General features: G+C 39.9%; 1 protein-coding gene across 3 annotated transcripts in view; it reads right to left on the reverse strand.

Annotated features, from left to right (window-relative positions):
• Positions 1-19,392, reverse strand: part of LOC124119573 (fibroblast growth factor 17-like) — a 137,583-nt gene that overhangs the window by 71,249 nt on the left and 46,942 nt on the right. The window contains exon 1 of one of the 3 annotated variants that reach the window (XM_048393378.1): positions 4,788-4,822. The exons of the other annotated variants lie outside the window; for them this stretch is intronic. Within the exon in view, the coding sequence (XP_048249335.1) occupies positions 4,788-4,807 (20 nt within the window). The 5' untranslated portion in view covers positions 4,808-4,822. Of the gene's footprint in view, positions 1-4,787; positions 4,823-19,392 lie in introns of those variants that run through there. 3 annotated transcript variants of the gene reach the window in all.

Here is a 19,392-nt window from a genome sequence, read left to right on the forward strand (position 1 = left end):
ACACAAAGTAACACCAAGATTACTATTCAACAAATACACCATCTTACAACAATACCCATCTGTGTAATACGCATCACTGACTCATGGTAACATCAACATTACTCTACAACAAATACACCATCATATAATAATACCCATCTGTGTAAAACGCACAACTGACACAAAGTAACACTAAGATTACTCGACAACAAATACACCATCTTACAACAATACCCATCTGTGTAATACGCATCACTGACTCATGGTAACACCAACATTACTCTACAACAAATACACCATAATATAATAATACCCATCTGTGTAATACGCATCACTGACTCACGGTAACACTAACATTACTCTACAACAAATACACCATCATATAATAATACCCATCTGTGTAAAACGCACCACTGACACAAAGTAACACCAAGATTACTATTCAACAAATACACCATCTTACAACAATACCCATCTGTGTAATACGCATCACTGACTCATGGTAACACCAACATTACTCTACAACAAATACACCATAATATAATAATACCCATCTGTGTAATACGCATCACTGACTCATGGTAACAACAACATTACTCTACAACAAATACACCATCATATAATAATACCCATCTGTGTAATACGCATCACTGACACAAAGTAACACCAACATTACTCTACAACAAATACACCATCTTACAACAATACCCATCTGTGTAATACGCATCACTGACTCATGGTAACACCAACATTACTCTACAACAAATACACCATAATATAATAATACCCATCTGTGTAATACGCATCACTGACTCACGGTAACACCAACATTACTCTACAACAAATACACCATCATATAATAATACCCATCTGTGTAAAACGCACCACTGACACAAAGTAACACCAAGATTACTATTCAACAAATACACCATCTTACAACAATACCCATCTGTGTAATACGCATCACTGACTCATGGTAACACCAACATTACTCTACAACAAATACACCATAATATAATAATACCCATCTGTGTAACACGCATCACTGACTCACGGTAACACCAACATTACTCTACAACAAATACACCATCATATAATAATACCCATCTGTGTAAAACGCACAACTGACACAAAGTAACACTAAGATTACTCGACAACAAATACACCATCTTACAACAATACCCATCTGTGTAATACGCATCACTGACTCATGGTAACACCAACATTACTCTACAACAAATAGACCATAATATAATAATACCCATCTGTGTAATACGCATCACTGACACAAAGTAACACCAACATTACTCTACAACAAATACACCATCTTACAACAATACCCATCTGTGTAATACGCATCACTGACTCATGGTAACACCAACATTACTCTACAACAAATACACCATAATATAATAATACCCATCTGTGTAATACGCATCACTGACTCACGGTAACACCAACATTACTCTACAACAAATACACCATCATATAATAATACCCATCTGTGTAAAACGCACCACTGACACAAAGTAACACCAAGATTACTATTCAACAAATACACCATCTTACAACAATACCCATCTGTGTAATACGCATCACTGACTCATGGTAACACCAACATTACTCTACAACAAATACACCATAATATAATAATACCCATCTGTGTAATACGCATCACTGACTCACGGTAACACCAACATTACTCTACAAGAAATACACCATCATATAATAATACCCATCTGTGTAAAACGCATCACTGACACAAAGTAACATCGACATTACTCTACAACAAATACACCATCATACTCATCTGTGTAAAACGCATCACTGACTCAAAGCTAGGCCACGATAACTGTGTAATGAGTGAGTGAGTGAGTGAGTGAGTTGGGTTTAACGCCACTTTGTAAGTGTGTAATTAACATGTCACCAAAATGTGTATAATTATGATATTTCAGTCTGTCACTGAGGCTTAATAGCTATCGTCAAAATAACTGTTATTAACAAATTGCACAAAAATACAGATGTAATCTATAAACGTTTCGTCAACATAAAGATAAACCAATTCCATTAAAATTAATAAAATAAGATGGTTTATATGTATTAGTAACACCAAAGTAATTAAAGTGTAATAAACCCATAATCATGTATAGCATATAACAGTGAGTGAGTGAGTGAGTGAGTGAGTTGAGTTTGGCAGCAATATTCATGCAGAATAAGGATGACGGGTACCGCGAATAGTGAGCAGAATCGAACCAGTATCTGAGGCGTGTCGAGAGAACGCTTCAACCATCATTGGCTCTCCCACATATAACATACAACATTCCACGTTAAGTATGAGACTTCAAAATATAATAAGACAGTTACTCCATTATTAATATATAAAAAATATAAGGAGCAAACCATTTAATAGATCTCGAATCGTAAGGCTAACTAATGGATGCCTGAGGTTTCGGGTCCTGCCCCACTGTGTAGCATACACTGTGACTCGCTCGCACTAAAGCCACTGTGTATTTACCACCAACCCATCATGATCATATACCAACTATAAACTATATCACTCCCACCAACTCGCGTTAACGTTACTGTGTATTAAATACATTCTGAAGTGGTAATTTACAAATTAAATGTAAAGAGCACCCGGTAACCTTTTAAAACTCCATCTGTCTGTGTCAGCTTGAAATCCCCTTTGAGCACAACAAAGACTTCTAACGGACTAATAACAGTTTTTGTAACCTCTAAATATCAGATGTTATTCTAATCCTTTAGTATTTAGGTCGAGTAGGCTGGCCAATAGGGCTACTTCGTGACGTTTAGGTATACGGTGTTGAGTGATATTCTAACGAATTGCCAATTCACCTAGGAAGAAAAATGATAAGATAAACATGATAACTCAGCAGTCTAGACCATACGAGGAACAAATTCGTGACCAAAAACATTAATCTTGAGACACAAAACATCGCTAACAGAATAACGTTGTTTCTACCAAAGCCATGAGACGAGAAACCTTTTCCTATTGGTCCTTAGGATATTCTTACTAAAGAATTTGGGTTATTTTTCAGACTGGAAATATTCATAGTACTGCCGGAATAGGAATTTATATTCCACTCTCATCTGCATAGATTCCACAGGGAACTTCCAACTCAAAACAAATTGACATAAAAACAGCAAGATTCCACTAACTATCAGAACCAACGAACATGTGATCCCGGTTTCCAGTACGACCGGTTTCTTAGCACAATTTTATTCCTTACCATTCTTGATTGTGCGCCCTATCATCTGTGAACGTTTCACAGAGGCACCGCTAACACACGTACAAGCGCATGTTGAGATAAGGGAGAGAACTCTAGCAAGCTTTGCGAATATCTGTGTTTGATCTGAGTGAATCCGATAAGTAAATTATTGAGGTTCTAATCCTTCAACGCCCAATTTGTCATTCGGTGAAACCTTACCGAAAATACTTGCACATGACTTAAGAAATTCATAGCCAGTTGCAAGCAATTGTTAGTTCAGCTGTCAATCATCGAGTCTGACAGACACTGTTGTAATTTCCATCAATGCATACGCTAGTGACATTATAACACTTTAGAATAATACTTAAGCATTTAACATTATAAAAAAAGACTAGTAACATCATAAAAAAGTACTTTTGTGTAATACATATTACTAATCCAGAAAACCTTTTACTCACCTCCATCGGCTACTGTAATGATAGTTAAGACATTCTATTTTGACAGGAAACAATACACGGAACTAATAAAATATCCGACGTCTCCAGGTTTACAGTCTACGTGTCTTAGTTTAAAAATCGACATGGCTAAAAACATGACATCAAGAGAAACTCGTGTTTGAAAAGTAAATTTAAATAATAAAACAACGCTTTTGACTCACGACGATCAATGTGTTTTCGGGAATACTCGACACGAACGTACTGATTGTCAAGATGACAACAAAGGTGTACATTAAATTGTGTCATCCGTAAGAAACAACACTTAAACATATCTTCAACACACACATTCACGTCGCGAAAACAAAGGCCAGTTGTCATACGCATCTCGACAAGGAGGTAACAGATCAGGGTAACTAACAGCGATAAAAAACATTTTCATACTAGGAAATCTCTGCTGAGAGCAACCACATGTTACGACAATCTTAGCGTAACGGTAAATAGTGGCCACATCTTCAGATAACAGCCTTAAATAACGGATGAAGATGACACTATTTTGGTAATTCGGCGCTGAGGTGACGGGATAAGGTAAGAACATCTTAAAGTTAAGCTGACGGACCACAGTAAAACAGGCCAATAGAGGCCTCGGTATTAAGGTAGAGAATTACATAATGATTGCATGTCAGGAATTTTAAAATGTCAACGCCAAGAATAACAAGTCTCCGAATCATATTCCATTGGGCCAAAAGGCAAAAAGTGGTGAAAATTATGTGGATGGATCACTCAAAATCAGTGATGCCAGCAGGTGTTTGCGAAAATATGTCCTGCCCTACTCAGCATTTAAAATTCAGTATATATAACGTGTTAATGTTAACATGTTGAATGTATATCACTCAAGGTAATGAACTGACGTAAACCATATCTAAAGTAAGCCGGCGTTAAGTCACGGGATAAGGTAATCATATCTTAAGGTAACAAAGTCTTAAGGTAACGTAATAAGTTAAAAAGGTAACTAAGCGTTAAGGTCATATAATAAGGTAATCATATCTTAAGGTAACAAAGTCTTAAGGTAACGTAATAAGTTAAAAAGGTAACTAAGCGTTAAGGTCACATAATAAGGTTACATATGTTAAGGCTAACTTACCTCGAGTCAAACTCCGGCATCAACAATATTTCAATCGGACAGGTATCAGTAAAATATGTGGATCTTGTGTTTGCGATGCATAGTGGTGGACCTTCCTAAATAGCCGTCAATAATTGGCCACTTCGGTAAATGGATGTTGAGGAAACAGCTCATTAGATAGTTCCTCCAAGGAAAGCCCGAAGTGGACCAGCCTGCGTGAGCACCAGACTAACACAAGCGCATGAACGTGTGTTGTAGCTGTCGCGAGTCCCTTCAACACGGCATGCCCCTAGTAACCCCACAAATGTTAGCATTCATCTTTTATGACTTCGTTTTGCCTGGTTTTGATTGCGAGATATAATGAACACATGTGAGGTACATAGGAAATATAACGTTCAAAGTGGCGTTCCCATTTGACTTTCTTGTGTACACGAGTCGACATCCAATGTTCTTAAACTTAAAACGATTTCATGTTCAATAATACACGTGCTATTTGTCTTTGTCTCTCTGATATTGTTAAGTATTGCTTCGCTAACATTCCTTTTGTAACATTACACAATGCAGATAGATTTTTATATCCTTCTCTTTCTAATTTCACACAATACGTTTCTTTTTTTAATGCTTTTGTACACATTAATACCACACATATTTCAACAGTCTGGCATCGCTTACTTTCTGGCACGTGTTTGGAGTTTCATATGGTAACAATAGTCCTGACGTATGGAAAAGAGGTGCGCGGAGTATGTATGATCCTGTCCGCATGGACGTTAAGTAAAACCCCTACCTCAACAAGCAAAAACTCTAAAGACTTAATTGTTATAATTAACGGCATAGTGTGGTTATTTCCTTTTCATAAAAAAATAGATTTTTTTGTCAAAAGGACAAAGTTGCTATTCGGCCGCCTGAGGTGCATTGGACCTTGCTCCACGCGTTTCCGTCTAACGATAACCATACGTTTGTAAATCCGTGTTCTGTGTCGAATTAAGCTTAAATTGATTTACTTGCGTACAAATAACATCATAATGAACGCCACAAATACACACTTTCTTTCTAATATCGTGCGTGAAGAACACTAACAATAGAGTAAGTGAATGCAAGCTCTGCCGTAACAACGAATGTTTGTTTGACGTGACGACATCGCGTCAGCTGTCGTTGATGCCTGTAACATCTGCAGATGATCAAGTTACTTTTCTTTTGATAAATTTTGACATTAAACATTTTCTTCCGTTTGAAGTGGACGTTTGCGTGACGTCATAATTATTATGCAACTTACGCAACTACGGTGAATAGAGCCGGATATTGCTTACATAAATCCGGCGTCTGTGACGACGGGACATGAGAGAGACGTGGGTTTCTTTGCATCCCCGTCACACATGCATACTTGACGTTGTCCCTGCGCCTTGACAGATGTCTGTACTCCTCGCGGACCTACCTACCTTAGCATCGCGAGAAACGCTGTGAGGTCTCGCCTACATTCCGACAGCCTACTCTGCCACAAAGGATGCATTCAATATGTAAGATCTCTACACTAAATTCCGATCCTCCGTCACATCAGGAATCATATCCGTTAGCTCTTATACTCCATAATATAGCTTACCCAACTAAACCCGTCAGTAACATTCCCGCAAATACCCGTGCCCATATTCTCCGTGTTCCCATCAATCGTGTAACCTCTGCAGTATTTTCACTATTCCCCACATCTTTATGCGGTGGTTATGAATGAAGAAGTATAACGCCCTTCATCCTCATCGTAACCAAACACTCCATCACACCACCTCCAACATCAGTTCCCACATTCATAATAGGCATAAGCACCTGATGTGCTTCGACTAAAGCCCATCCTTTCCCCCACCTAAAGTGCCCCTTAAACTGTCCCCTCCCTTGATGAGCGGTGCGCTGAGCGTCGATTTCCCGGCCTGGGCATCGGCGAACGATAGCAGTTGTGTAAGACCGCTGTGGCTTACATTACGGAATAAGTACGTGTTTGAAAGCTGCCGCGGTTGCACTAAGGGCAAGTGTTACTTTCCCCATCTACGTTATCACACACGGACGGCGGCTTTTTGTTGTTCCCCGTTGTTCCCCCCCTGTGAACGCTGGCACGGTGGTTGGCGAGATCAGACCAGGGGGTTTAGAACACACGCGAGCGAATAGCGTACAGGTGAGGCGGACTGTGGCCCAGACTGGGTCCGACCATCGCCGTCGGAATGTCGTACTGTAAAGACAACAACTGTTGCGGGAAACGCTGGCAACGACGACCAACGTTGCAAAGGGACTACCAGCTGTAGTTTGGTGTGCTGCAGTCTGTGAAATACCTGATTATTCAAGGCCAACTTTCTCCACTCCCAGTCGCCTCTGTCTCGTTCAATCTCGGTATTTTTAACACTTTGATGTTTTCAAGCAGTGCTACAGTCATTATCGCGCCATTAATTCCAATCCGCAGCAATTTGATGTATTTTTGGAGAGAAAAAGATAACATGCAAACCAAACTCGAGCAATGCCATGTTGGCGGCAGTTCTGAGGGAAGTCTTCGAATAAGCAGTGCCCCCAGACTCTCAGACTCTGGCACTGTATAATCCACCCACCCATCATTAAATACCGCACTTTGCGGCACTTTGCTACAATTGACCAACATTCCTTTTGCCTTCCACACTGCCATAACCTTTTCACATTGGACATAAAATGACAAACACTCTTCTTTGGTAGCTTTCTTTCATCTCCCCATTGATCAATCCCAATTTTATCAAGGCATCGACGTCATGATGATTGCACAATCTATCTATTTTGTATTGTCACTATAATGGCCAATAGCCACTCCCTGCGACCTGTGATGGGAATGAGGTGGGTTGAGTACCTCTTGGAACAGTATGTCTGTATTATCGTGTATGACGTGTCGACGTTAATAACTGAACACACTTTGGCATTGACTTGTTTGACTTTTACAAGAGGTGGTGGTGAGGATAAATGGGGTTTAACGTCGCGTCCAAGATTATTGCACTTATATAGCGACGTGCATGTACGTGTGTGTGTTTGTGTGGCTGCTTGTACTAGTCCGGACTGATGCCGATTTATAGTGCTAGCTCACTGAGATACCATGCCGCAGTTTAACATGAATACCCCACTCAGATACAGTATACTGACTCAGAGCCGACCAGTACTTGTTTTAGCCCCTTAATGCCGAGCGCCAGACAGGGTAACAACAAGTACCATCTTTTAACGTATTTTGTTATGGCGCGGTCGGGGATCGAACCCCGGATCTTCCGCTCTCCGGGCGGACGCTCTACCACTAGACCACGGAGGCGGTCGACTATGTTAGGGCTGAGGCATTAGTGAAAGGTGCCTGTCGATCACCAACTATTCACGTCGTCGTTATATGCTTGAATGCACTTGACTAGTACCAGGTATAATTAAAAGAGTGATTAGTGGTGCCACCTGTGAATGTGTACGGCGCACATCAAGTGAAGTTGATCACCTTCCGTCGCGGAGAGTAGTTGGATGGGTGAACGTGTTCGGCAGCTTCACTCCTGAGAGTTTGAAGGGCTTCTAAGCATGTGGTATCTGCTTAGGCGAACGACTTCGAAATAAGCCTCTGTCCACCTAGCAATGAATGGGTACCCAGGAGGATGAGATGGTAATACGACTGTTAACATTCTAGCGCCTCGTAGGCAGTTTACGCCGTATACTCCCCAGGGAGTTGAGTGCACACTGATCCACTGAACGCGGTAAAAATAATATAGATCAATGATCATTCACTTGGTGAATGGAATCTGGCTCATTATAAAATGGACTAATTATATTATTATTATTCCAGCAATATTTGGCCCTTAAAAGGAATATTTATTATAGAATTCAGTGTTTTCTCCTTATTTACGCATATTTACATTGTTCTACAAACGTAACAATACGTTTATCCAGAGATTGTTATGAAACTTTATTATACAATGTTAGTTTGATATTTAAATTTATATTAATAAGAGAAATGTATGTTCTTATTGCGTACACCTCTTTCACCAATTCAAGTTATTTGTAGAGCTACTTTTACATTTTTCTGTCACTTTAAGAAATGAATTTTTATCTGATTGATGTATACCATTGTTTATAGTTTTTTTACGTTATATTTCATGCATATTACCATGCATATCCGGGTTAGAACTGGTCTTCAGCCACCCATCCCTAACGGGATAGGGGGGTCTGGCTCGCTGACTTGGTTGATGCATGTCATCGTATCCAAATTGTGTAGATCGATGTTAATGATGTGAATCACTGGATTGTCTGGTCCAGACGAATGAAGCTGGAATATCGCGGAGCGCCCCAGCAAACAAAACATGCATATTACTATCACCTCTGTAATACCAAGATTGTATCGTGAACTATTGTCCGTGGGTCCCTCCCATGAATCCTCCCGCCCTCCCAAGTAATATTACAAACGTGTTAGATTGACCCTGAACGTACAATTGTGTCATCTGGCTCATTTTACACAAGGACAGTCGGGTGGCCTACTGGTTAAAGCGTTAAAGCTCGTACAACGGCGTAAAATTAAACTCGCTCACTCATTTGAGACAAAATTTCGGAAAAAATCGTGGATAATTCATGACTCATTACGCCATATCGTTTCAAACAAATGCGAGAAGGTGCAATGTCTGATTGTTTTTTAACATCTTCGCTTGGGAATATTGGAATAATGGGAATACCATTCCAGCACATTTAAGCCAAGATAGTATATTACTTCACTGACAAACGAACCGGCTATACACTTTGTATTTGAGTATTGACAAGCCATCTGCACGAAGGGATGGTACCAAACCACCACTCCTACTCAGTCAGCGTCAGCAACTACACAGCAAAACACGCTTCATCATCTCTGCCACAACCTCATCGACTCAAGTGAGCGATCTCACAGCGTTCTATTCCAAACACATTAAAACCATCCCCCGAGAACAACTGCAGGCAAAAGGCAAAAAGCGCAGTAGACACCTATCTTGTGATATTTCAGTGCTTGAGAAAGACCTTTAGCGTTAAGCTGGTTCAAATATCACATTTTCCAAAATAATCACAGAAATCAAAACCCTCCCCCTCCTAGCTCCACCTGAACTTCTAGAAACAAAAATAGGTGGAAAACTTTACAACATATGTTGAAGCGCATCGTGTATTTGTTTTTTACTCCTGTCTGAAGACGCCAATCTAGGTGTAGTTGAACATGCTTGATTACACCGACAACCTGTAACACCGACACCAGCATCACGACTGGGAAACGCAACAGATGCTTGTTTCACCGAGTAGTGTGAAGGCATGAAAAACGGTGACTTGGAATGACGAACCAGCTTTTTGTTTACAGGCAATTAGTGAGCGAGGCTTTAGCAGAGTTGGAAAAGGACGGTATTTATAAACTGTTTTAAGTTAATAGACTACAATGGTATCAATACTAATCCAAGTAATACGTCCTGTTAACTTCTTATCTCAGATGCTCATTTTCCCCATTCAATTCAGTAACTAAGTAACTGCAGTTTACAGTGAAACTTAACCCTGTCTGTGAAGAGTCCTCTCTTCCGGAACAAGGTTTCGGCGGATAATGATTACTGTTAACTGGTACACATATACTCACTTTCGTGGATCTATGCTCATGATATCAACCACTGGGTTTTCTGGTCCCGACATGATTATTTACAGACCGCCGTCATAGAGCTGGAATATTTCTGAGTGCGGCGTTGAACGACAAACGAAAAAAAACCCAAACATACATATACACACTGGTTTGTAAATATGGAAGATTTCATTGAGTATGTTCGTTTATCGTGAATTCTGGTAACGCTATTAAAACCCCTTTATTTGAAAACTGAAACTCGGCTTTCAGAGCAGAAACTGACATTTATTGAGTGATGTTAATCAGTCTTAGTGCTGAAATGGATTTGTGGAGCCGTTCCACAAAAGGACCATAGCGCTACGTTTATTTTCCGTTTAAAGCCACTCAGCAATGTTCAAGATATATGACGTCGGTCTAGACCAGACGATCCAGTAATTGACACCATGAGCATCGATCTACGATGATATGCATCTATCAAGTCAGCGAGCCTGACCACAAGATCTTGTTAATCGCCTCTTACGACAAAACATATGTTCGCAGAAGACCAATTCCAACCCGTATTTTCACTTGGGCACTGTGCATGCAAATCGACCAGGCGGATATAGGCCAAAGAGTTCCTTGTGCTGTTATAGCCTTGGTAGCGCAGTCTCTTGACATATATCACCGTCAGATATACAACTTGTTTACTCCACTCGAGACAATGACACCTACGTCACCACAGCGAAGCTAATTTATGACGTTAGGTCATCACGTTGTACACTCGCCACTCACACGACTTCCGGTTACGGATTTTACAAGAGCTCATCACGTCTCGGCGAAGACAGTAATGTTGTATAAATCACGTGAAGTGTTTCACAAGTGTAAATATAACAGGTCTTACATAATAGTTGATTTGATTTGGGGTCATAGAGTACATTTAAGGATGTCATTAATATTTACAGTGGTTTACCAATCTATCAGTATTTATTTGGCAAAGGATTATATGGGGGTATATCCACTTACGGTGAGGTGAAGAATGTTCTCGACCATTCCTAGAATAGTCACAACATCATAATTAACATTCAAGCCAATGAAAAAGAGATAACACATCCGGCCCAGATGCACATCAGTCATGCAATACATGGAATATTGCTGACGGGGCGCTAAACCGAATTTATTCATCCCCTGTGGTCGTGTAGTCCATTAATACTGCGGGTCTGCTTCGTTACCTACGCCGGAGGCACGGCTGACCCAGTCGTCTAAGGCACCGCAATTCTCTGTGCAGAGTGGTGTCCTTAGGCACTGAGTATAGTTTTACGCCGCTTTTAGCAATATTTCAACAACATCACGGCGGGGAATACCAGAAATGGGCTTCACACATTGTACCCATGTGGGGAATCGAACCCGGGTCTTCGTCGAGACGCGCAAACGCTTTAACGCTTCTCCACCCGCCGTATGGTCCAGACACGATTACTCTTGAAGTATGATGTCATAATTGTGCTCATCTCGGGAATCGAACCCATATCTTTGGCGAGATGAACGAATGCTTATTTAAAAAAGACAATAACACTATATTGAGAGCAATATCTTTTAAAGGATATATTCTTGTTTGAACTGATCGTGGTCTTTGGGAATTATATGCTACAACGCCACTTGAACAATATTTAAGTCATGCTACTTTCTCAGTAAGAGAGAAATTATGTCTGACACAGACAGCGACCTGATTAGGTTAGGCCACACATGTGGCAGTAATCTCATATTTTTATGACTTATTTTATAGGGAGATAAGAGACTGGATAGCACTACTTAGTTTTTAGACTCAGCAAGATGTTTAACATCATACTACGAACCTGCTTTCCACATTACTCATTTCGTGATCATGTCGACTAAGTGTACTAAATGAACTAACAAGTCTCACTGCGTATGCTCGTCGCTGAGTTCAGACTAATTAACCAGCTGTCCTAAAATATAGCATTCGAGAAACATGTCACAACAATGTGCCTCGGATTTCTTTGAACCATTACGAAAACTTGTAAAAAAAACCTAACAAAACATTTGTGTTTGCAATTGTAACGCAAATATTCCAATTGTAAGATGATTGAGACATGACGAGCCGTCGGGAAGGTCTTGCACAAGATGACCCCTGCTGTCTCTCTCTGGCATTACCCAAGGTGCAATAACATTATTTAAAAAACATTTGTACGTTCGCATGAGGTTATAAAGGCTGAGAACACCCTCCGCTGCTGTCTCGTAAAAGAAGCAGAATTATGATAGATAAATAATTATTCCCTCAGAGAACCGTACGCCTTGAACCTAAACAATGGGATATATATCACACAATGTGCCAGGGCTTAATCCCCGTGCTTCAGAGGATCGATTTACACATACGCCGGCATGTTGGTAGTGTCTTGTATTATCAGGCACGAGGTCAGTGTGTATATATGTCACTGTATTGTGTAATATACGATCATATTATTCAGGACACATTTATTATGAAATCTTCTGCATCCGATACACTATACTACATTAAACATAGAAACTCCATTTAATGCCAGCCTGACAACCACTATATATTAACCACATCAACACAAGTGGGTCCCTGATATACTCACAGATTCATCTCACATCCAAATTGCCGTGACCACATCTACCCCACTTTCCATATGCAAACAAAAAAGCAAAACACGCACTTAAAAAACTCCACACCACAACCCAAACCCACCTAATCCTCAATGCCCCAGACAAACCAATCCTAAACACAATTCCTACCCCTATTGCCAGTTCAAAACCAACACACCCTTGTGTAAGTGTTGTTTTGTTTGTTTGTTTGTTTGTTTGTTGTTTAATGCCGCAATAGTTCAACTGGATAAAAATCGAGTCTGATTCTCCAGTGATTGATATTGTGAGCAAACGATCCACGCCGTCGGAGTACGATGACACGCAATCAACCCGGTCACCCAGCCTGACCACCCAATCCACTAGGTCGCCTCTTAGACTGCCCGTACTTTTTCCCATCTCCCGCCTGCCCGCTCTGAAATTTTATTCCCACGTGGGTTTTCATATCTCACTTTTCCCCGCCGCTGTGAAAAAATATGCCCAAATCTGATAAAAAGAATATTACTACCATTGCACACTCATGAAAAACCCAGGTCAGCTTGATCTTTCTTCAGCAATGTTTATTAAATTCGTTTAAGTGACGCGATCTACATCATGAATTAATTTAAAGACTGGTACCAAGCTTTTTAAACTTTATAGTGTCATACAATAAGTTACACAATTGGGTATTTTAAAAAATATATATTTTATTTCGCCCACCCGCTTTGTTGCAGTTTGAGGATGGATATGAGAAACATATAAAAAATATGGATGGCCTTACGGCCAGCATAGGTGGCTGGGGACCAATTCTTAAACCGGAATCTCCACAATGCCTATGAGGTCTATGTTAGTATTTTATATATACGTCTAGTATGGATACCTGCTACACAAATATAATGACATATATGATCATATGTCACCATCATCTGACATCATCACACTCTCGGTGGGAACCAACCCACTTACCCATTCACTCAGCGTTCCGCCTCAATGGTGAACAAATCCACGCAATCACTGAACCACACAGTTACGCATGCCTGTGATCTTTTTCCTCGGTAGGATGAACATCCAAATATTTTATTGGTCATCTGGACTTCAGCAAGATGTTGGCATGTACATGCCTTGTGTTCCCCAAATATACAAACAAAACAGCCAAACCACCACTGATATATCCTTTGGGCAGAGTATGTAATGATGCATTGCCATAGGTTACGTCTCAGTCACAGGACCGCCTCCGTGGTCTAGTGGTAGAGCGTCCGCCCGGAGAGCGGAAGGTTCGGGGTTCGATCCCCGGCCGCGTCATACCAAAAGACGTTAAAAGATGGTACTTGTTGTTACCCTGCCTGGCGCTCGGCATTAAGGGTCTAAAACAAGGACTGGTCGGCTCGGAGTCCGTATACTGTGTCTGAGTGGGGTATTCATGTTAAACTGCGGCATGGTATCTCAGTGAGCTAGCACTATAAATCGGCATCAGTCCGGTCTAGTACAAGCAGCCACACACACACACACACACACACACACACGTGCATGCACGTCGCTATATAAGTGCAATAATCTTGGACGCGACGTTAAACCCCATTTCACCTGAATCCAGGTTAGAAAAGACCCACTACGTGATTGATACATGTTATCCTATCCCAATTAAATGGATCGATGCTTATGATGTCATTCAGCGGATTGTCTGGTCCAGAAAAAAGCCGGTGAAGATTAGGGGGTAGAATTGGTCTTCAATATGCTTGTCGGAAGTGGCGACAAACTGGATCAAGTGTTTGATGCCTGTCACCGTAAGCCAATTGCATACATCGATGCTCATGATGTCAATCATTCAATTAACTGGTCCGATTATTCACAGAGCGATGTCATACAGCTGGAATATTGCTGAGTTTGGCGTTAAACAAACAAAGAAAAGACTGAAATATTACTATTTTCTTACAATCTTCTTTCCATTTCACACACAATACTTAGTCTAAGCATGATGATTGTAATTATATATTGCATGACGTGTCGTCTCACTTTTTCCATTAATGGGGGCGGTCGGGTAGCCTAGTGGTTAGAGCGTTCGCTCGTCACGCCGAAGACCCGGGTTCGATTCCCGACATGGGTACAATGTGTGAAGCCCATTTCTGGTGTCCCCACCGTGATATTGCTGGAATACTGCTAAAAGCGGCGTAAAACCATACTCACTCACTCACTTTCCATCAATGAGCGCGAACACTTACGCCATTAATATTGCATCACTTCAACAGATTATGTCCTCATCACGGAAACAAATGCACCGCGTTGACCTCAGTCGAGTTATTACTGTACGTAATTCAACCAAAATACCTTCTTATTAAATCACACGTATAACAATAATATATTCTCTCTACATCAAACCACATCGTACAATGCGGCCTTATTCAAACACATGGCATGTGGGAATTATAAACTGGTAGTTGCCGCTTCACAGTAGACGGAGCTGAGTATCATTGAGGAAGAAGGGTCCAACGGGGACCGGAGTCAACTCAGTATTTCCGGCAGAAAACCACTCATCACAAGAAGCTTCCCACCGAGTGTCTGACATGCCTACGCTGTGACACACTGCAGAAAGTGTGACCAGAAATCTACGACGTGACCAGAAACGGTATCAGATGATGACACATGACCTAAAGCTGTGAGGGAAATCTTTTCAAAGCGTTAATCTCTTTTACTCAAAGCGCCAGGAAAACGCATGAAACGCAGGTTATGACATAATCGTTATTTTAATGTGTTCAAAGTATGAAATCATACCGTGACAGAGACAATATTTTAAACTGTGGCAGTCCATGGACACCTGCTATGTTATCGAATTTATTTTTAAATGAGGCAGTTCATGAATACATACTATATCATCGAATATAATGTGTTAAACAGAGGCTCTTCAGGGTTACATACTATATCATCGAATATAATGTGTTAAACAGAGGCTCTTCAGGATTACATACTATATCATCGAATATGATGTGTTAAACAGAGGCTCTTCAGAATTACATACTATATCATCGAATATAATGTGTTAAACAGAGGCTCTTCAGAATTACATACTATATCATCGAATATAATGTCAACAGAGGCTCTTCAGAATTACATACTATATCATCGAATATAATGTCAACAGAGGCTCTTCAGGATTACATACTATATCATCGAATATAATGTCAACAGAGGCTCTTCAGGATTACATACTATATAATCGAATATAATGTCAACAGAGGTTCTTCAGGATTACATACTATATCATCGAATATAATGTCAACAGAGACTCTTCAGGATTACATACTATATCATCGAATATAATGTCAACAGAGGTTCTTCAGGATTACATACTATATCATCGAATATAATGTGTTAAACAGAGGCTCTTCAGGATTACATACTATATCATCGAATATAATGTCAACAGAGGCTCTTCAGGATTACATACTATATCATCGAATATAATGTCAACAGAGGTCCTTCAGGATTACATACTATATCATCGAATATAATGTCAACAGAGGCTCTTCAGGATTACATACTATATCATCGAATATAATGTCAACAGAGGCTCTTCAGGATTACATACTATATCATCGAATATAATGTCAACAGAGGTTCTTCAGGATTACATACTATATCATCGAATATAATGTCAACAGAGGTTCTTCAGGATTACATACTATATCATCGAATATAATGTGTTAAACAGAGGCTCTTCAGGATTACATACTATATCATCGAATATAATGTCAACAGAGGCTCTTCAGGATTACATACTATATCATCGAATATAATGTCAACAGAGGCTCTTCAGGATTACATACTATATCATCGAATATAATGTCAACAGAGGCTCTTCAGGATTACATACTATATCATCGAATATAATGTGTTAAACAGAGACTCTTCAGGATTACATACTATATAATCGAATATAATGTCAACAGAGGTTCTTCAGGATTACATACTATATCATCGAATATAATGTGTTAAACAGAGACTCTTCAGGATTACATACTATATCATCGAATATAATGTGTTAAACAGAGGCTCTTCAGGATTACATACTATATCATCGAATATAATGTGTTAAACAGAGGCTCTTCAGGATTACATACTATATAATCGAATATAATGTCAACAGAGGCTCTTCAGGATTACATACTATATCATCGAATATAATGTCAACAGAGGCTCTTCAGGATTACATACTATATCATCGAATATAATGTCAACAGAGGTTCTTCAGGATTACATACTATATCATCGAATATAATGTGTTAAACAGAGACTCTTCAGGATTACATACTATATAATCGAATATAATGTCAACAGAGGTTCTTCAGGATTACATACTATATCATCGAATATAATGTGTTAAACAGAGACTCTTCAGGATTACATACTATATAATCGAATATAATGTCAACAGAGGTTCTTCAGGATTACATACTATATCATCGAATATAATGTGTTAAACAGAGACTCTTCAGGATTACATACTATATCATCGAATATAATGTGTTAAACAGAGGCTCTTCAGGATTACATACTATATCATCGAATATAATTATGTTAAACTGAGGCAGTTCATGAATACATACAATGTCACCTAATTTATGTTAAACTGTGGCGATTCATGAACACAACTATGTCATTATACAATTATATTATGTTAAACTTAGTTCATGCACAATTACTGTGACTGAGCTGATGTGAGGTGAGGTGAGGTGAGGTGAGGTGAAATTGGGTTTAACGTCGCGTCCAAGATTATTGACTCCGAGCCGACCAGTCCTTGTTTTAGCCCCTTAATGCCGAGCGCCAGACAGGGTATCAACAAGTACCATCTTTTAACGTCCTTTGGTATGACGCGGCCGGGGATCGAACCCCGAACCTTCCGCTCTCCGGGCGGACGCTCTACCACTAGACCAAGGAGGCGGTCCTGTGGCTGAGACGTAACCTATGGCAATGCATCATTACATACTCTGCCCAAAGGATATATTAGTGGTGGTTTGGCTGTTTTGTTTGTATATTTGGGGAACACAAGGCATGTACCTGCCAACATCTTGCTGAAGTCCAGATGACCAATAAAATATTTGGATGTTCATCCTACCGAGGAAAAAGATCACAGTCACCCGTAGCTGTGTGGTTCACTGATTGCGTGGATTTGTTTACCATTGAGGCGGAACGCTGAGTGAGTGGGTAAGTGAGTTGGGCTTAACGCCGCTTTAAACAGAATTCACGGCATGTCAGCTTCATGTGAGAGGCAAGCCCGAGGTGATGCAGGTCTCAGACGTTTACCACTTCCTTGAAACCAACGATCACGGGTACTGACTGATGCTGACAAACCTAGAAACATAATCGGGGCGATCTGAGATTCGAACACACGATTAAAGGTTAAAGGTTCGGCGTACCAAAGGGACGCAACTCTGCACAGCGAATGGCGGCGCTTTAGACGACTGGGTGACCATTGCTCCCGAGTTGGGACAGCAGAAAGCTTATAGAAATGTGAAACATGTAGTGTGAAACATGTAGTGTGAAACATATAGTGTGGTGAATTGAACATGCCCAATACTTCCTTTGTGATAACACCAATACCTATTGAAAACTATGTCTATTATTATACCACATTTGAACGTACGTATATTACGTGCATATTTGAAACGTACGTACAATACGAGCACATTTGAAAGGTACGTTAAATACGAGCACCTTTTGAGAAGTACGTTGAATATGAGCACATTTGAAAGGTACGTATAATACAAGCACATTTGAGAAGTACATTGAATACGAGCACATGAGCAAGGTACGTATTATACAAGCACATCAGAAGCGTACGTTAAAAAAGAACACATTAGAAACGTACTTATATAAGAACACGCTGGAGATCTATTTGTAATACGCATGCATATGCCACCGTCATAGTTGCAATATTGCTGAGTGCGGCGTTAAACAACAACAAACACAACGTGTCATACGATCAAGCACAATAGAAACGTACGCAGAATACGCGCACATAACAAACGAAAGTAGACAACGAACATATTTAAAAGGAACACAATGTGTGAGCATATTTGAATCATACGGTTAAAACTAGCGGGATTTATTGTTAAACGCGGATAACACAAGATATAAGCAATGCACTCATCGCTATCTCAAACTGGAAAATGCTAGTGTATTCACAAAAATATGCTTATCTAAAGTTCATTTAAGCGAAAACGTTACATGTTATTCGATATGTATTTGGAAAAATAAAGTTAACAAAAACAAAACAGAACGGGCGATAGTTGAATTACAACAGCTCTTAACAAACCTCCCAAAGTATTTGTTTATCATACACCTAAATAAATGCCTATATCATCAGAAGCCGAATATAACGTTATTATATTGTGTATAACAACGTTAAACCTCTCACAAATTTTCGACGAACGCATTCGCGAGACATGATAAGCGGTTTACCAATCAGAGAATACAGAC

This window comes from Haliotis rufescens, unplaced genomic scaffold (assembly GCF_023055435.1).
Source record: "Haliotis rufescens isolate VD_foot unplaced genomic scaffold, xgHalRufe1.0.p SCAF_12, whole genome shotgun sequence".
NCBI classification, from domain to species: Eukaryota; Metazoa; Mollusca; class Gastropoda; order Lepetellida; family Haliotidae; genus Haliotis; species Haliotis rufescens.